This window comes from Perognathus longimembris, chromosome 2, assembly GCF_023159225.1.
Source record: "Perognathus longimembris pacificus isolate PPM17 chromosome 2, ASM2315922v1, whole genome shotgun sequence".
NCBI classification, from domain to species: Eukaryota; Metazoa; Chordata; class Mammalia; order Rodentia; family Heteromyidae; genus Perognathus; species Perognathus longimembris.
Window position 1 is genome coordinate 28,578,077 of NC_063162.1, and position 14,842 is coordinate 28,592,918.

General features: G+C 35.5%; 1 protein-coding gene across 5 annotated transcripts in view; it reads right to left on the minus strand.

The window, feature by feature from the left end:
- Positions 1 to 14,842, minus strand: part of Exoc6 (exocyst complex component 6) — a 116,778-nt gene that overhangs the window by 59,205 nt on the left and 42,731 nt on the right. For all 5 annotated transcript variants that reach the window (XM_048338685.1, XM_048338690.1, XM_048338689.1 and 2 more), the window contains 6 exons: positions 12,827 to 12,895; positions 6,921 to 7,004; positions 6,001 to 6,047; positions 5,764 to 5,884; positions 3,954 to 4,025; positions 2,267 to 2,364 (listed from right to left, as the gene is read on the minus strand). In XM_048338685.1, the coding sequence (XP_048194642.1) occupies positions 2,267 to 2,364; positions 3,954 to 4,025; positions 5,764 to 5,884; positions 6,001 to 6,047; positions 6,921 to 7,004; positions 12,827 to 12,895 (491 nt within the window). The remainder of the gene's footprint in view (positions 1 to 2,266; positions 2,365 to 3,953; positions 4,026 to 5,763; positions 5,885 to 6,000; positions 6,048 to 6,920; positions 7,005 to 12,826; positions 12,896 to 14,842) is intronic.

Below are 14,842 nucleotides of genomic sequence, written 5' to 3' on the forward strand. Positions count from 1 at the left end.
AGTTTAGAACATTACTCAAATTGAGAATTTAAGGTAGTGCATTTTAGCTAAAACATAAGTAACCAGGTATCTTTCTGATAATAATGTAACACATTGTACCCTCACTCACAAATATTCATTACCATAATTTTGACAGAATTCTAAGTATCAATAAAAGCATTATTTTGTGTTTAATTATGCAATATCTTGAACCATAGAGTCAAGTGTAAATCTTAAATTTTAATACAGTTTTTTCAGTTCTAGCAATATGACTAGGATAATTAATATCTCCATCCTTTAGGTCCTACATTTCTTCAGTATAAGCCACAATTCAGAACTGAGCAATAGTTTTGTCAGTGTCAGGGACACTGTTGAGAACTGAAGAGACATGTGGGAACATGTCAGATATTAATTTTGCTTTGAAAAGATTGAAGAAGATAATCAGAAGACCTGATTATGAGGGTAGGAGGTAGAAATAAGTAAATCTTCCTAGACTTTATGTTAAATGACAATATTAGCCTGAATTTATTAAATCATACTTTGGAATGAATATCATTCTTTACTTGTAAATGTTGTTGCATTTTCTATGCCCTTATTCAGCTATTTAAAAAAAATTATTATCAAACTGATGTACAGAGAGGTTACAGTTTCATATGTTAGGCAAAATTCTATTTTTTTAAAAAAGTTCCTATTCTGTGCAAACACCATACTAGAGTTAAGCAATCAAGGAAAGAAAATAGTTCCACAATATTGGTATGGGCAACGATTTTTTTTCTCCAACTCCCAAAATATGCTGTAAAAACAGAATAAATGAGACAGTGTCAAGCTAAAATGCAACACAAGAAACAACGACAGAGCGAAGAAACAATATACAAATTGAGAAGAAATACTTGTCAATATATACCTGATATATCTGATAAAGGATAAAATATATCTAAGGGCCAGGCACTGGTGGCTCACACCTGTAGTCACAGCTACTCAGAAGGCTGAGATATGAGTATCGCAGTTTGAAGCCAGACCAGGCAGGAAAGTCTGTGAGATTCTAATTTCCAACTAACCACCAGAAAACTGGGAGTAGAGGTGTGGCTTAAAGTGGTAGAAGGCTAACCTTCAGCAAAAAAGCTCAGCTATAACCCCCAGACCCTGAGTTCAAGCCCTACAACAGGCAAATATGTGTGTGTATGTGTATGTATGTATGTATCTCAAGTAACTCAACAGCAAGAAAGTAAGACACCAGATTAAAAATGGCAAAGGACCTGAACAGACAAGGAAATGGCAAAATAATTTATTAAAAAAATGCTTACCATGACTAATCGCCATGGATGTATAAACTGAAAACACAATGAAATCACCTGGCATCATTAAAAAAGAAAGGTAAGTATTGGCAAGAATGTGACTTTAAATGTAAATAAGTGTAATCATTTTAGAAACAGTTCAGAAGAACAACATGGGAAAAACTGAAAACAGATCAACCATATGATCAGCAAACTCACTACTGGATATAAAAACAAAACCATGCTGGGTGTCGGTAAGAACTACAGCAGTTCCTCAAAAAGTGAAAAGTATTTTTTCCGTATCATCCAACATTCTGTTTCTGGGTATAAGCCCCAAAAGATTTGCAAATGGGGACTCAAACAAATACATATCCACTCATGCTCATACCAAGAGCCCTCCTAACAGCCAGCAGAAACAATTTAAATTTCCATGAGTAAATGGATGGAGAGGGCAAGTGGTATGGCTCAAAAGGTAGAATGCTTGCCTGGCAAGTGCAAAGCCATGAGTTCAAACTCCAGTACTGCCTAATAAAGATGAAGAAACAAAATGTGATAGAGGATAGATGATGGATAGATGAATGGAAGGAAGGAATATAAATAGGATAAATTATCACACATGACAACATAAATGAGCCTTGATATCATGATGCTAAATAAAATGATCCAGATTTAAAAAAACAAAACACAGTGTATGATTCCAGTTATATGAGGTACCTGATATAATCACATTTTAGAGAAAAAATATAATATTGATTGACAGAGTCTAGACAAAGGAGGAGATAGGAGTTATTATTAAGTGGGTACAGAAGGTTTTTTGGGCAAGAAAAAGTTCTGGAGGAATAGATAGTGGCAATGGTTACAACAATGAGATTGTGGTTAATACCACTAAACTATATTTTAAATGGTAAGTTCTATGCATTTTACCATAAAAATAATTATAGACATTTTCTTACTATAGGCAAAATCAATTAGTTAATTATTCTTTACATTAGAGGCACATGGCTTATACTCACCTGAAAACTCCAGCCCATTTCTTAAGCAATGTTTCATTGTACTGATCTCTTATTTCAAATAAAAGATCAAAGAGTCGATTCACTGAAAAGCCATAACCCTAAAATACCAAAAATTATGGACAAAACAACAAGCAGTTAAATGTGTGTTTTTTTAACTCATAAAATAACGTTGACAATACTGAATAATCATCTGAAGGAGATTACCAGATTACATGTATGCCATTAGCAAAACACAGGAACAAATATCCTTTTAACTTTCTACTTGATTTAATTAAATAAGAAAGATGTCTAGAAAGAATGTAATGGGGCTTGAGTAATTTTTCCATTTCTTCTCTTTTCTGTGAAGATTATAGTGCTAACTTCCAAAAGAATTAGGAGTCATGATGGAAGAAAAAATTCAAGATTAGTAATCTACATGTATACTTTTTCTTATAAAGAAAATTTGCATCTGTCTTTCAAACCTCATTTCTTCATTCCTTTCCAACTCTTAAGTTCACTGAAATGCTACCATATTAACAAAAGATATTTTCTCTCAACTAGCAGAGCTTTCCTTTGTCATCTCCAAGGTTTATCCCCAAATCTTGTTCTTAATTCCATCCTTCATTTTATCTCCTTCTGTGAGAACTCTTCCATGGATTTTCCTACTCATTCCATTTTGTCTTCAACTTCAAGTTCCTTTCTTCTCCCTAAACATGTTAAATTGTCTCCTATCTTTAAACCAAGAAAAACAGAAAAAAAAATCCTCTTTCAATTTTCTGTATTACCTCGCTATTTCTAACTTTCAGTCCTTTCAATGGATAACTTTTCTTTTATGGTACTACAATGCATATAAAACCATAAAATAAATAATTTACCTAAGCAATTTGTACAATCATCTCCTTAAGTTTTTAGAATAAGTAACTAATATTCTAGGATGCAAGAACAGACTCTTGTGATAAAGCAAACAGTTTATATCAAGATTTCTAAGCCAGGAACCCATGGCTCATGCCTGTAATCCTATCTACTCAGGAAGCTGAGATCTGAGGATCACAATTCAAAACCAGCCTAGACAGGAAAGTTTGTGAGACTCTTATCTCCAGTTAACCACCAGAAAACCGAAAGTAGTGCCATGGCTCAAAGTGGTAGGGCACTAGCCTTAAGCAAAAAAGCTCAGGGACAGCGCTGAGTTGGTCAATTCAAGCCCCACGACAGACAAAAAAAAAAAAAAAAATTCTAAAATGCCTGATCTTGTTTTGAGTTGCCAATATTTTTTAAAGATTGCAGTACTTCCTGAGCTCTACCCAAGCTTCATAACTAGAAAGGAGCCAGTATGAATAGTCCTATACAATGGGGATACAAATACATAAGTAAATATTTACTAGTGCTAACTTACTTCCATAATTTACAATAACAAAAATGTGTCTAGGGCTGGGAATATGGCCTAGTGGCAAGAGTGCTTGACTCGTATACATGAAGCCCTGGGTTCGATTCCCCAGTACCACATATATAGAAAATGGCCAGAAGTGGCGCTGTGGCTCAAGTGGCAGAGTGCTAGCCTTGAGCAAAAGGAAGCCAGGGACAGTGCTCAGGCTCTGAGTCCAAAGCCTAGGACTGGCAAAAAAAAAACAAAACAAAACAAAACAAAATGTGTCTAGTCTGTATTCTGTAGTCAAAAGAGCTATTAGTTGAATGCGAGGTTATCACCTACCTGCAAAGTATCTGCAAAAATGACAATGAGATTCTTCAGCTCCAGTACAAGGTCAGGATCAGTACAGTAAGACTGACAAAGAAGAGACAGTCGGGGTGGGAAGATAACACAAATACACAAAACTGAGTCATTCAGTTAAAAATTAAGAAGCAGGAACTTTAAAAATGTCTTTTGATGTCAAGACTTGGAACAAAATTAAGCCAAGTACCAGTGACTTACACACGCAGGCAAAAAAGTCCGTAAAACTCATTTCCAATTAACTACCAAAAAAGCTGGAAATGGAACTATGGCTCAAAGTGGTAGAGCACTAAGCTTGAGATCAAAAGATCAGGAACAGTGCCTAGGCTTGAGTTCAAGCCCCAGTTCAAGCCCCAGGTTCAACACACATACACACAAAAAGAATAAAGTTAAAAATATCTGTTTGTTCAACCCAAGGTTTCCTCTATTCAGTATAAACTTTTAGGGGAGCGATCACAGCATGAGACTATAGTATCATGCTATAGTATAGTATAGTATAGCTATAGTAACTATATGATACAAAAAGTGTTTTGAATACTGTTAAGAGTTTTTTAAGTTTTTAAGGAGTTATTTCAAACTGAAACAATGCTTTTTAATATATATATCATGTATTTTTACTTTTTATTCATTTATCCTCTATCTTATAAAAGAGGCAAGGTTACTTTTTTCCAATATAAAGATGATCATTTAAACATTTCTTAGTAACTAGTCAGGTGAAAATGATTAATTTCAAAGGAATAATGAAATTTACTGTTCCTTTAATAGCATTCAATAAAAATTTAAATACATTTAATATGTATGATTTCATATTTAATGTCATAGTTAACAGGAAAGATGCCATAATATACTTAGCACTGATCTGAATATAAACTGTGATATAATGTATTATGCTTGAACTGGGGATTCCAACGTGTGTTAGAACATTTCCTAGCATGTATGAGGCCTGGATTGTACCTCTAGATCCAAAAAGAAAAAAGTATTATTCATTATTAATATGTCAAAAAAGGGCTGGTTTACTGAACAAAATATCAAGCATCAATATTCCTGGATAAGTAGAAATATATTGTATTTATAATCTACATATCATAAAAGCTCACTCAATATATTTTAAATATTCATTACTAATTATAAATAATAGGCTGACATTTTATATGAAGATATTTTATTGAGGGTAAACTATAAGGAAAATCCTATAATGACCAATTATTCATTTCAGTCATCTTTTACAACATTAACATGTTTAGTATTCCCACAAAAGACACTAGGAAGATATATGAGAGTTTAGTTTTAATCTGTAAAAAAAAAAAAAAAAAAAAACCTGTCATTACATAAAGGTTCATTATTCCAAGTGAGTTCAGTATTTGAAAACTGCAAATTTTTAAGAAATTAATCACTGTACTATGTTACTGCAAATTATAAACATTGAAGAACAAGTTCTATTGAGTTTTAATGGATGAGTTTATTTTGGAAACAAAGAATTTGGAATGATAATTAAAATCCTTTTCTTCACAGTGCTTTTCAGTGATCTAATGAAGAGGTCAGTTGACACTAATGAGACCAGCTTAATTCATTTTCTATAATGCTGGAGGAAAAAAAAAAGTATCTTGGGAAGCCCCAGTCACAGTCTAAGTCTAATAAAACCAAAGGAAGTCTTGACCTTAGTACTTCCAAATCTGAGCAATTACAACAAATGCAGAATGACAGAGGTACAGTTTTCCTTTGACATTATACAGCTCAGAAGTTCTTGATGTAACTGAATTAAAATTTTAGTAACATAAATTGTATGACTTACTGAATGAGCTCTAAGGACAGCAATTATCTTTGAGAGGGCCATGTTCCAAAGTTCATCAGTGTATGCCCTGGTTACTAATCCTTGAGTCACATGTAAAATGTGATCTTCCACCACAAAGAACCTAAAGCAGTAATTACCAACACAGCATGTGTTTAAAAATTAAGAAGCTCAAACAAAATATTTCTGATATTTAACATAACAAAATTAATAATAGTTACTTCCATATTAGATACATACCCTACAATTTGAGTGAAATATCTTCTATAGCCATCAACTGTTTCATGCTTTAAATGAAAAATAAAAATCAATTTAAACCAATAAACACCAGCAACATAAATGTTCCAAGTCACCATAACTTCATTAACAAATATTTATTGAGAGCCTATTACATGCTGCACACATTTTTAGGTTACAGGAACACCCTTGCAAATAATAAAATGCCCATACTCTGATACAATGTGTATTTTAATGGTGATAGAGAATGAACAAGCCTAAAAGTAAATTAGATTTCATAACCCCTTCTCAGCAGACTAGTTGAAGCTACCATCATTTTTCACATGGGCTAATATATCACTATTCTATCTCATCTCCCTAGCTTCCAGGCTTAAACTACAACCTATTATCCATGTAACTATCAAAATGATAGCTTTCAAATAGCAATCTAAACTTTCTATGTACTGCCCAAAACCTTTCATTTCCTTTCATATTATTCATAACAAAAGTCAAACTCCTTAAGAATGGCCTACTATTGCATATTTATAATTTCAACAAAAGACAAAAAGGAAAATATGTCATCATCTTACTATCATTTGTAAGTTATTTACATGAAATACTCATATTTCAATCAAGTTCAAATGGTACAGTTCACACATTTCAAAAATGGATCAAATTTTCAAACATTTGAATTTCTTTTGGTTTTGCAAGAAAATTCTTTTTCATGATCAGGATGGACATAAAGGCTCAAGCCTGTGATCCTTGGGAGATAAGAGATTTAAGGATCATAGTTTGAAGCCAGCTCAGGCAAAAAGTTAGCAAGATTCTCTTCTTGCCTGTAGATGTTCAATAAGTTTTGCAGTTACATGAATACAAGCTCTGAAGAAATTAAACCAAGGTAAAATAAAATGCAGCAATATAACTCAAAATTCACACATACTTACCATATTTGACTGGGGTTGCAATACCAGTCTTGCTTGTTTCTTTCTTTGCTTTCGGTAATAATTTTCAAATGTTTCTTCATCACCCTAAAATAAAGCCAACAGCATAATAAAAAAGTGACTATAGGGCTGGGAATATGGCCTAGTGGCAAGAGAGCTTGCCTCATATACGTGAGGCCCTGGGTTCAATTCCCCAGTACCACATATATGGAAAACGGCCAGAAGTGGTGCTGTGGCTCAAGTGGCAGAGTGCTAGCCTTAAGCAAAAGGAAGCCAGGGACAGTGCTCAGGCCCTGAGTCCAAGGCCCAGGACTGGCCAAAAAAAAAAAAAAAGTGACTATACCCATATACACACACTGCTAATAACACATTGTTCTTTTCCTGCTAAGAGTCATATAATCTTTTCTGAATTTATTTGTATCCAATGTTTCCTTCCTTCCTTCCTTCCTTCCTTCCTTCCTTTCCTTCCTTCCTCTGTCTCTCTTTCTGCCAGTCCTGGGGCTTGAATTTAGGGCCTGGGCACTGTCCCTGAGCATCTTTTGCTCAGGGCTAGCAATCCACCACTTGCCACTTCTGGCTTTTTGTGTGCTAGGCAAGCACTATGCCACTAAGACACATTCCCAGCTCCCCAATTTATTTTCTAATGAAATGTTGTAATATTTATTAGTAAGATTATGGCCTTAGGTGCTAAAATATTTTCTGTTTTGGGATAAATTACTATAATCAGTACTTAGTTGACCCAAACAGCTTAAGTATTTGGTACATCCTGATTATGAGTGAACCAAATACTAAATTTGTATTAAAAATGAGGATCGGGTTGGGAATGTAGCTTAATGGTATCTTTAAAGAATTTTTTCTGCATGAGAATATCTTAATAGGGCTTTTTTTCACACTGGCAATATACTTTTCTTGCTTACAGTTCTGAGCTGTGAATGTAGGGTAATTTATTTATAAAAATGTACACTCAGCTGGGCACTAGGGGCTCATGCCTGTAATCCTAGCTACTTAGGAGGCTGGAGCTCTTAAGATCACAAAGCCAGCCTAGATAGGAAAGTCCGTAAGACTCTTCTCTCCAATTAATCAGAAAAAGCCAGAAGTAGAGCAGTGATTCAAGTGATAAAGTGGTAGCCTTGAGCACAAAAGCTCAGGGACAGCTCCAGGCCCAGAATTCAAGCCCCAGGACCAGCACACATGCATGTGCACGTGTGCTGCGCATACACACCCACACACACGAAATCATAGTTAAACCAATTAAATCAAATTGTACTTTTGTGATAGCCTCCAAAGCCTTAAGATGGCCTCCAAAAAAATCTCACAATTATGATCCTGTGTAACTCCCCTGCATATTATACCAGAGTTGGCATGTTGGATCAACAGAAACATCAAAAGATGGCATGTCACTTCTGAGATTGAGTTATAAAAGTCATTATGGCTCCAATACGGCTCGAATTCATCCTGATAACCCTAGCTGGTCAGGAGGCTGATATCTAGAGGATCATGGCTCAAAGCCAATCTGGATAGAAAAGTCCAAAAGACTCCATTTTCAAAACCAGCAAAACACCAGGCTAGATATGTGGCTCAAGTGATAAAGAATAGCAGCCAAGCCAGAAAGTCAAGCAAGCACAAGTTTCTGAGTTCAAACCCTGGTACTAGTCCCCTCAAAAATAAATCTCTAGAGGAGGAATGTTGCCGTATCATGAGAACTCTCAGACAGCCTTGTAGAGAGCCCAGGTTATAAAGAATTGAAGCCTAAGGCCCTCTGCCACCAGCCATGACAGAAGCAGGTCCTCTGGCTTCTTTCAAGTCTTGAAATGGCTGCAGTCATCCTAACTAGTACCTCATGAAAGACTAGCCAGTATCACAAGCTAAGCTACTACCAGACAACTGACTCTACAAATAAAATTTTTTTTAAACAAATGGAATTTTATTTTGGTGAAAAACCTGAGTTTACAACCATTTAGTAAATGAAGAGCAAACACTTCATTTTTCTATCCCATAACTCTTAAGAAAAAAAGCATTAGTAAATAAATATCTGTGAACAGATTAAGGGTAAGCCAGACTGGATAATAAGCCACCTCTGATGTTTGCAAATAAATTTTTAAGCCAATGTGTTAGATAGCAACAGCTAACTAATTCAACCAAATTCTAGATAGTTTACCTAGCAAAAGAACCTGAGATTAGGGAAAGGAATAAGAAAGAAACAAAATAAAAGGAAGCCAATCAAGGGTAAAGTCTCCAAGAAACAAGACTTCAGCTTAATTCTACAATACAACTTCAGAGTTATAGCTCAGTTAACTCAAACTAGACAAGAAATTCAGGCTTTCAAAATTCCACCTGTGCTCAATGACTGGTGAACTTTGAAGCAGACCATGGGGTATGGCTTCAAAGTACTTCTAGTTCTTATGAAAAGGCTTTCCAAGGGGCTTTGGGAGAGCATCAGTGGTAGAGAAGAACTATCATGAAAATAGGATGGCTTCTCAGTTCATTTTTAGGAATAGGCTAAGGACCTAAAAATCCCTTAAAATTCCTAGCCCAGAACTCCTTGGCAACCTTTCTCAGGTAAGACAGCAATTTTCACAATAAACTGGTATTTATCCAATACATTTAGAAATTCATTCATTCAGATTCAGTATTTTAAGGAAAACAGTTCCTGTATGTACAACATTTAGACATGTACAGCTAATTTATATAATCATGTTAAATTAGATATAAACCATTCTGTAACTGAATCTACAGATTACATTCAATCAATGTGCTGCTTTCAATAATACACGTATTTTTCACAATATTAATTCTGCCAATTCATGAACAAGAGAGGTCTTTCCAACTTTTAGTGTCTTTCTTTCTTCAATGTCATATGGAGTCTTTACCTCCTTGGTTAAGTTTATTCTTAGGTGGGGTTCTTTTGTTTGCTTGTTTTGTTTTGTTGAGGCAACTGTGAATAAGACTATTTTACCGATTTCTTTCTCAGTCTTTCATTATTGGTACACAGAAATGCAACTGATTTTATTATGTTGATTTTGCATACTATTACTTGTATTTGTCAGATCTAAAAGTCTTCTAGTGAAGTCTTTCAAGTGTAGGATCATCATCTGTAAAAGAGATCATTTGACTGTTTCCATTCTTATTAGTATTTTTCTGGCCTTACTGGACTAGCTAAGTATTTGTATTAAATAAGAGTAGAAAATGGAAGACACTCATGACTTATTCCCAATTTTAGAGAAAATGCATTCAGCTTTTTCTCCATTTAATATAATGTTGACTATGGGTTTGTTGTATATGCCCATTGTTATGTTAGGTATGATTCTTCTATTCCTAAGTTCTTTGGGGATTTTTCATGAAGTGATGCAGAATTCTGTCAAAAGCTTTTTCTTCATCTATTAAGATGAAAGTAAGATTTTTGTCCTTAATTCTATTAAGAACAACTTTCTAATTTGGTGCTATATTACCTTTTTTGATTTGTACATGCTAAACCATCCCTGCATTCCAAGAATGTAACTTAATCATGTTTTTCTTAATGTGCTGCTGAGTTCCATTCACAAATATTTTATTGAGTTTTTTTTCCCTGTGTTCATCAAATAAATTGGTCTAAAGCTGAGCGATGGTAGCTCACGCCTACAATCCTAGCTACTCAGGAGGCTGAGATCTGAGGACTGCAGTTCGAAGCCAACCCAGGAAGAAAGTCCAAGAGACTCATCTCCAATTAACCACCAGAAAACTTGAAGTGGCGCTGTGGCTCAAGTGGTAGAACACTAGCCTTGAGCACAAAGAGACTCAGGGACACTGCCTAGGCCTGGAGTTCAAGCCCCAGGACCACTAAAAAGAAAAAGAAATTGGTCTGCAATTTCCTTTGTGTTGCTATGTTTTCATCTACTTTGAATATCATGGTAATGCTTTTATAGAATGAATTCCCATTTCTTCCCCTTCTAGAACAATTCCATTCTCCTTTCATTTTATAAATAGTTTAGCATTGGGGTTAGTTCCAATATTTTGGTGGTTGCTGTTATTTTTCCTGTTATTATTCAAGTAGTGTTTGTTCTTTTTTAACAAATGAGGATCTATCCTAGAAGTTTGCTAGTTGGTGGAGTTGAATGTGTTTTCTTAATTCTCATTTTTTCATTTATTCCTCTCATGAAAGTTATTCTTTCCTGACCTCTTTTCCTCATGTTTGTATCTGATTTCTTTAAGTGTCTTCTGCAATGCTGGCACAGATATTAGGAACTGTTATAGTTTCTCCTTACATTGGTAATTCTTTATTTCATCATTAATTTAAAGGGATAACTTTATTAGATACTGTAATCTTGAGTTATTTACTCCATATTTCATACTTTCCTAGATCTTAAGAGTTCTGATGTGGGCTGGGAATATAGCTTAGTGGCAAGAGTGCTTGCCTCCTAAACATGAAGCCCTGGGTTCGATTCCCCAGCACCACATACACAGAAAACAGCCAGAAGTGGCGCTGTGGCTCAAGTGGCAGAGTGCTAGCCTTGAGCAAAAGGAAGCCAGGGACAGTGCTCAGGCCCTGAGTTCAAGGCCCAAGACTGGCAAAAAAAAAAAAAGAGTTCCAATATGATTGTGATGGGATTGCCTTTGTGATTTCAATATTTTTCCTTTATTTTCTGACCTTCTCATTTGAACTATAATATAATGCATAAAGGTTCTTTTCTGATCATATTTATTTGAAGGTTCAAATATCAACTGTTTTTAGATGTCCATATTTTCCCTGAGATTTGGAAGGTTTTCTACTTTAATTTCATTGAAAAGGTTTCTATGTTTGTATCTCAGTTCCTTCTTCTATCCCATATATTATTAGGTTTTGTCTCTTAATCTTGCCATAGAGTTCTGGAAAACTGTGATCTTGCTTGCTTTATTTTTTTTTATTGCTGTCTTGATATATTATTTCATTGACCTTGTCTTCAATCTCTGATATTCTTTTATTTGCTTGATCTAAACCACTGGTAAAACCATCCACTGTGTTTTTTTATTTGATTTATTGAGTTTTTTCATTTACAGCATTTCTATTTTTCTTTATTTTTAAAGAATTTTAATTTCCCTGTTGAATCTTTTTCTTTTTTTGACCAGTTTTGGGCCTTGAACTCAAGGCTTGGGTGCTGTCCCTGAGTTCTTCAGCTCAAGGCTAGCACTCTACCACTTTGTGCCACAGTACCACTTCCTATTTTCTGGTGGTTAATTGGAGATAAAATACTCATGGGGACTTTCCTGTCTGTGCTGGCTTTGACCATGACCCTCTGATCTCAACCACCTAAGTAGCTAGGATTAGAGGCGTAAGCATCAGCATTCCCTGTTGAATTTCTAATCCATTTTACTGATTTTCTCATTCATCTATTAGCATCCTCTTTTAGGTAATTTTAAAACTAGATTTTTAAAACATTTTCTTTGGTATTTCAATCATTTCTACATCTTGAAACTTGGTTACTGAGAAGTTATGAGCTTTGGGAAAAGGCATATTATCTTGTCTTCATATCTGTATTCAGTTTTGCAATATGTATGTTTTGTTTCAGATTTGTGAGATATAACAAAATACAGGGCATCTTTAATCTGCTGTATTCCATCCTTACTGAATTATATCTTTATACAGAAATTACTGATGGATTAAGCAAAAACAAGAACCATCTGATGTGGAGTAAGCATGTAGAAATAAAATATTGATAACTGGATTACAACATCAGCACAAAAACAATGAACTGTAGCTATAGTCATTTACCACTTAGTGATGGAGATCTATTCTGATAAATGCATCAAATTTGTCATTGTACAAACACTTTAGAGTATACTTACACAAACCTACATTATGCAGTCTACCAGACTCCTTTTATTTTACTTTTGAAACTTACAAAAAGTCACAAGCACAGAAGACTACAAAGTAAGAATCATCAAATTATACTTACCAAAACAGAATAAATGTGTAAACATCGGTAAACAGGGGAAAAATCAACAAGATCCTGAACAGTTAAGACCTAAAAAAATAAAGCCATGTAAATAAATGTATATAAAATATTAAGTAACTATGTAATAGGCATCTATATAAATAAGTATTGAACACATATTAAAGTAAGATAATGACAATGGTAATTCATGAACTTTGTATAATATTTACTTAATTTTTAGAAAGTGTACTATATAAACAGAACACCCATTTTATTTAATTTTCTTATTTTTCAGTAGTTTATTCTTTATGCTTATTATCATTACTGTTTTAGATTATAAAGTAGATTTTACTCTGCTTGACAGATTACCAGAAAATTGTTTTGTTTTTTTTTTTTGGCCAGTCCTGGGGCTTGGACTCAGGGCCTGAGCACTGTCCCTGGCTTCTTCCCGCTCAAGGCTAGCACTCTGCCACTTGAGCCACAGCGCCCCTTCTGGCCGTTTTCTGTATATGTGGTGCTGGGGAATCGAACCCAGGGCCTCATGTATATGAGGCAGGCACTCTTGCCACTAGGCCATATCCCCAGCCCCCAGAAAATTGTTATAGACAATTAAACATTTCATTATTACTCTGTTTAAAAGGATATGCAAAACATACTGGGGAAAATAGACAAGAATGGTGCACACGCACACACACACACACACACACATACATACACACACATACACACACATATCACTCTGAACTTAAAAGGAGAATAGAATATAGGGATCCTCTGAATATTAAGAAGGAATGAAGTTGGGTACCAGTGGCTCATGCCTGTAGTCTTAATTACTGAGGAGGCTGAGACTGGAGGACCAAGGTACAAGGTAAGACTGGGCAGGAAAGTTCAAGGAAACCCTTTACAATAGATAGTTATACACAGTAGTGTGTATCTATCATCCCAGCTATGGTTGGAAGCCTAAAAGAGGCAGGCTGGGGTCCAGGTATGTGCCCAGGCAGGAATCAAGAACCTATAAAAAATTATCAATGTAAAAAAAGCAGGAATTATGGTTCAGAGGTAGAGCTCTGGACTAGCAACTGCAATACCCTGAGTTAAAACTCCAGTTCTGCCTTCCCCCAGACAAATAAATAAATAAATAAATAAATAAATAAATAAATACTTACTTACTTACTTCAAGGAACTAAGCAAGTTATACTAATTCTACAGTAGGAAAATTTTTATCTCAGGTACTGATTTTTCTGTATTTATCTCAGATTTTGATTATTCTATAATCAGGACAATAATAAGACATATCATATGTAAATGTGTATCACATATGTACACACATGTATACACATACATCTGTGTAGTCAGCAGTTTCCCTTGTTCACAAAAGATGGCATGAGCACATAACCATACAGGTTAATTAAACATGTTTCTAGATGCCAGTGCCTCATGCCTGTAATCATAGCTACCCAAAAGGCTAAGATCTGATGATCATGGTTCAAAGGCAGCCCAGGAAGGATAGCCCATGAAATTAATCTCCAATTAACCACCAAAAAGCTATAAGTGGAGCTGTGGCTCAAGTGGAAGAGCACTAGCTTTGAGCAAAAAAGAAAAGAAAAGAAAGAAAGAAAGCGAGCATGAGGGAGGGAGGGAGGGAGGGAGGGAGGGAGGGAGGGAGGGAGGGAAGGCAGGGAGGGAGGGAGGGAGGGAGGGAGGGAGGGAGGGAGGGAGGGAGGAAGGAAGGAAGGAAGGAAGGAAGGAAGGAAGGAAGGAAGGAAGGAAGGAAGGAAGGAAGGAAGGAAGGAAGGAAGGAAATCAAGCAGGCAGGCAGTCTCTGGGACAGTGCCCAGTTCCTGAGTTCAAGGCTACCAACAGGCACAAGGCAGGGAGGGAGGGGAGAAAAGCTGGGCACTCATACCTGTAATCCTAGCTACTAAGGAGACTGAGATCTGAAGATCACAGTATCAAGCTAGCGCAGGCAGGAAAAGTCTGTGAGACTCTAATCGCCAATTAACTACCAAAGAAGCCAGAAGTAAAGCCATAGCTGAA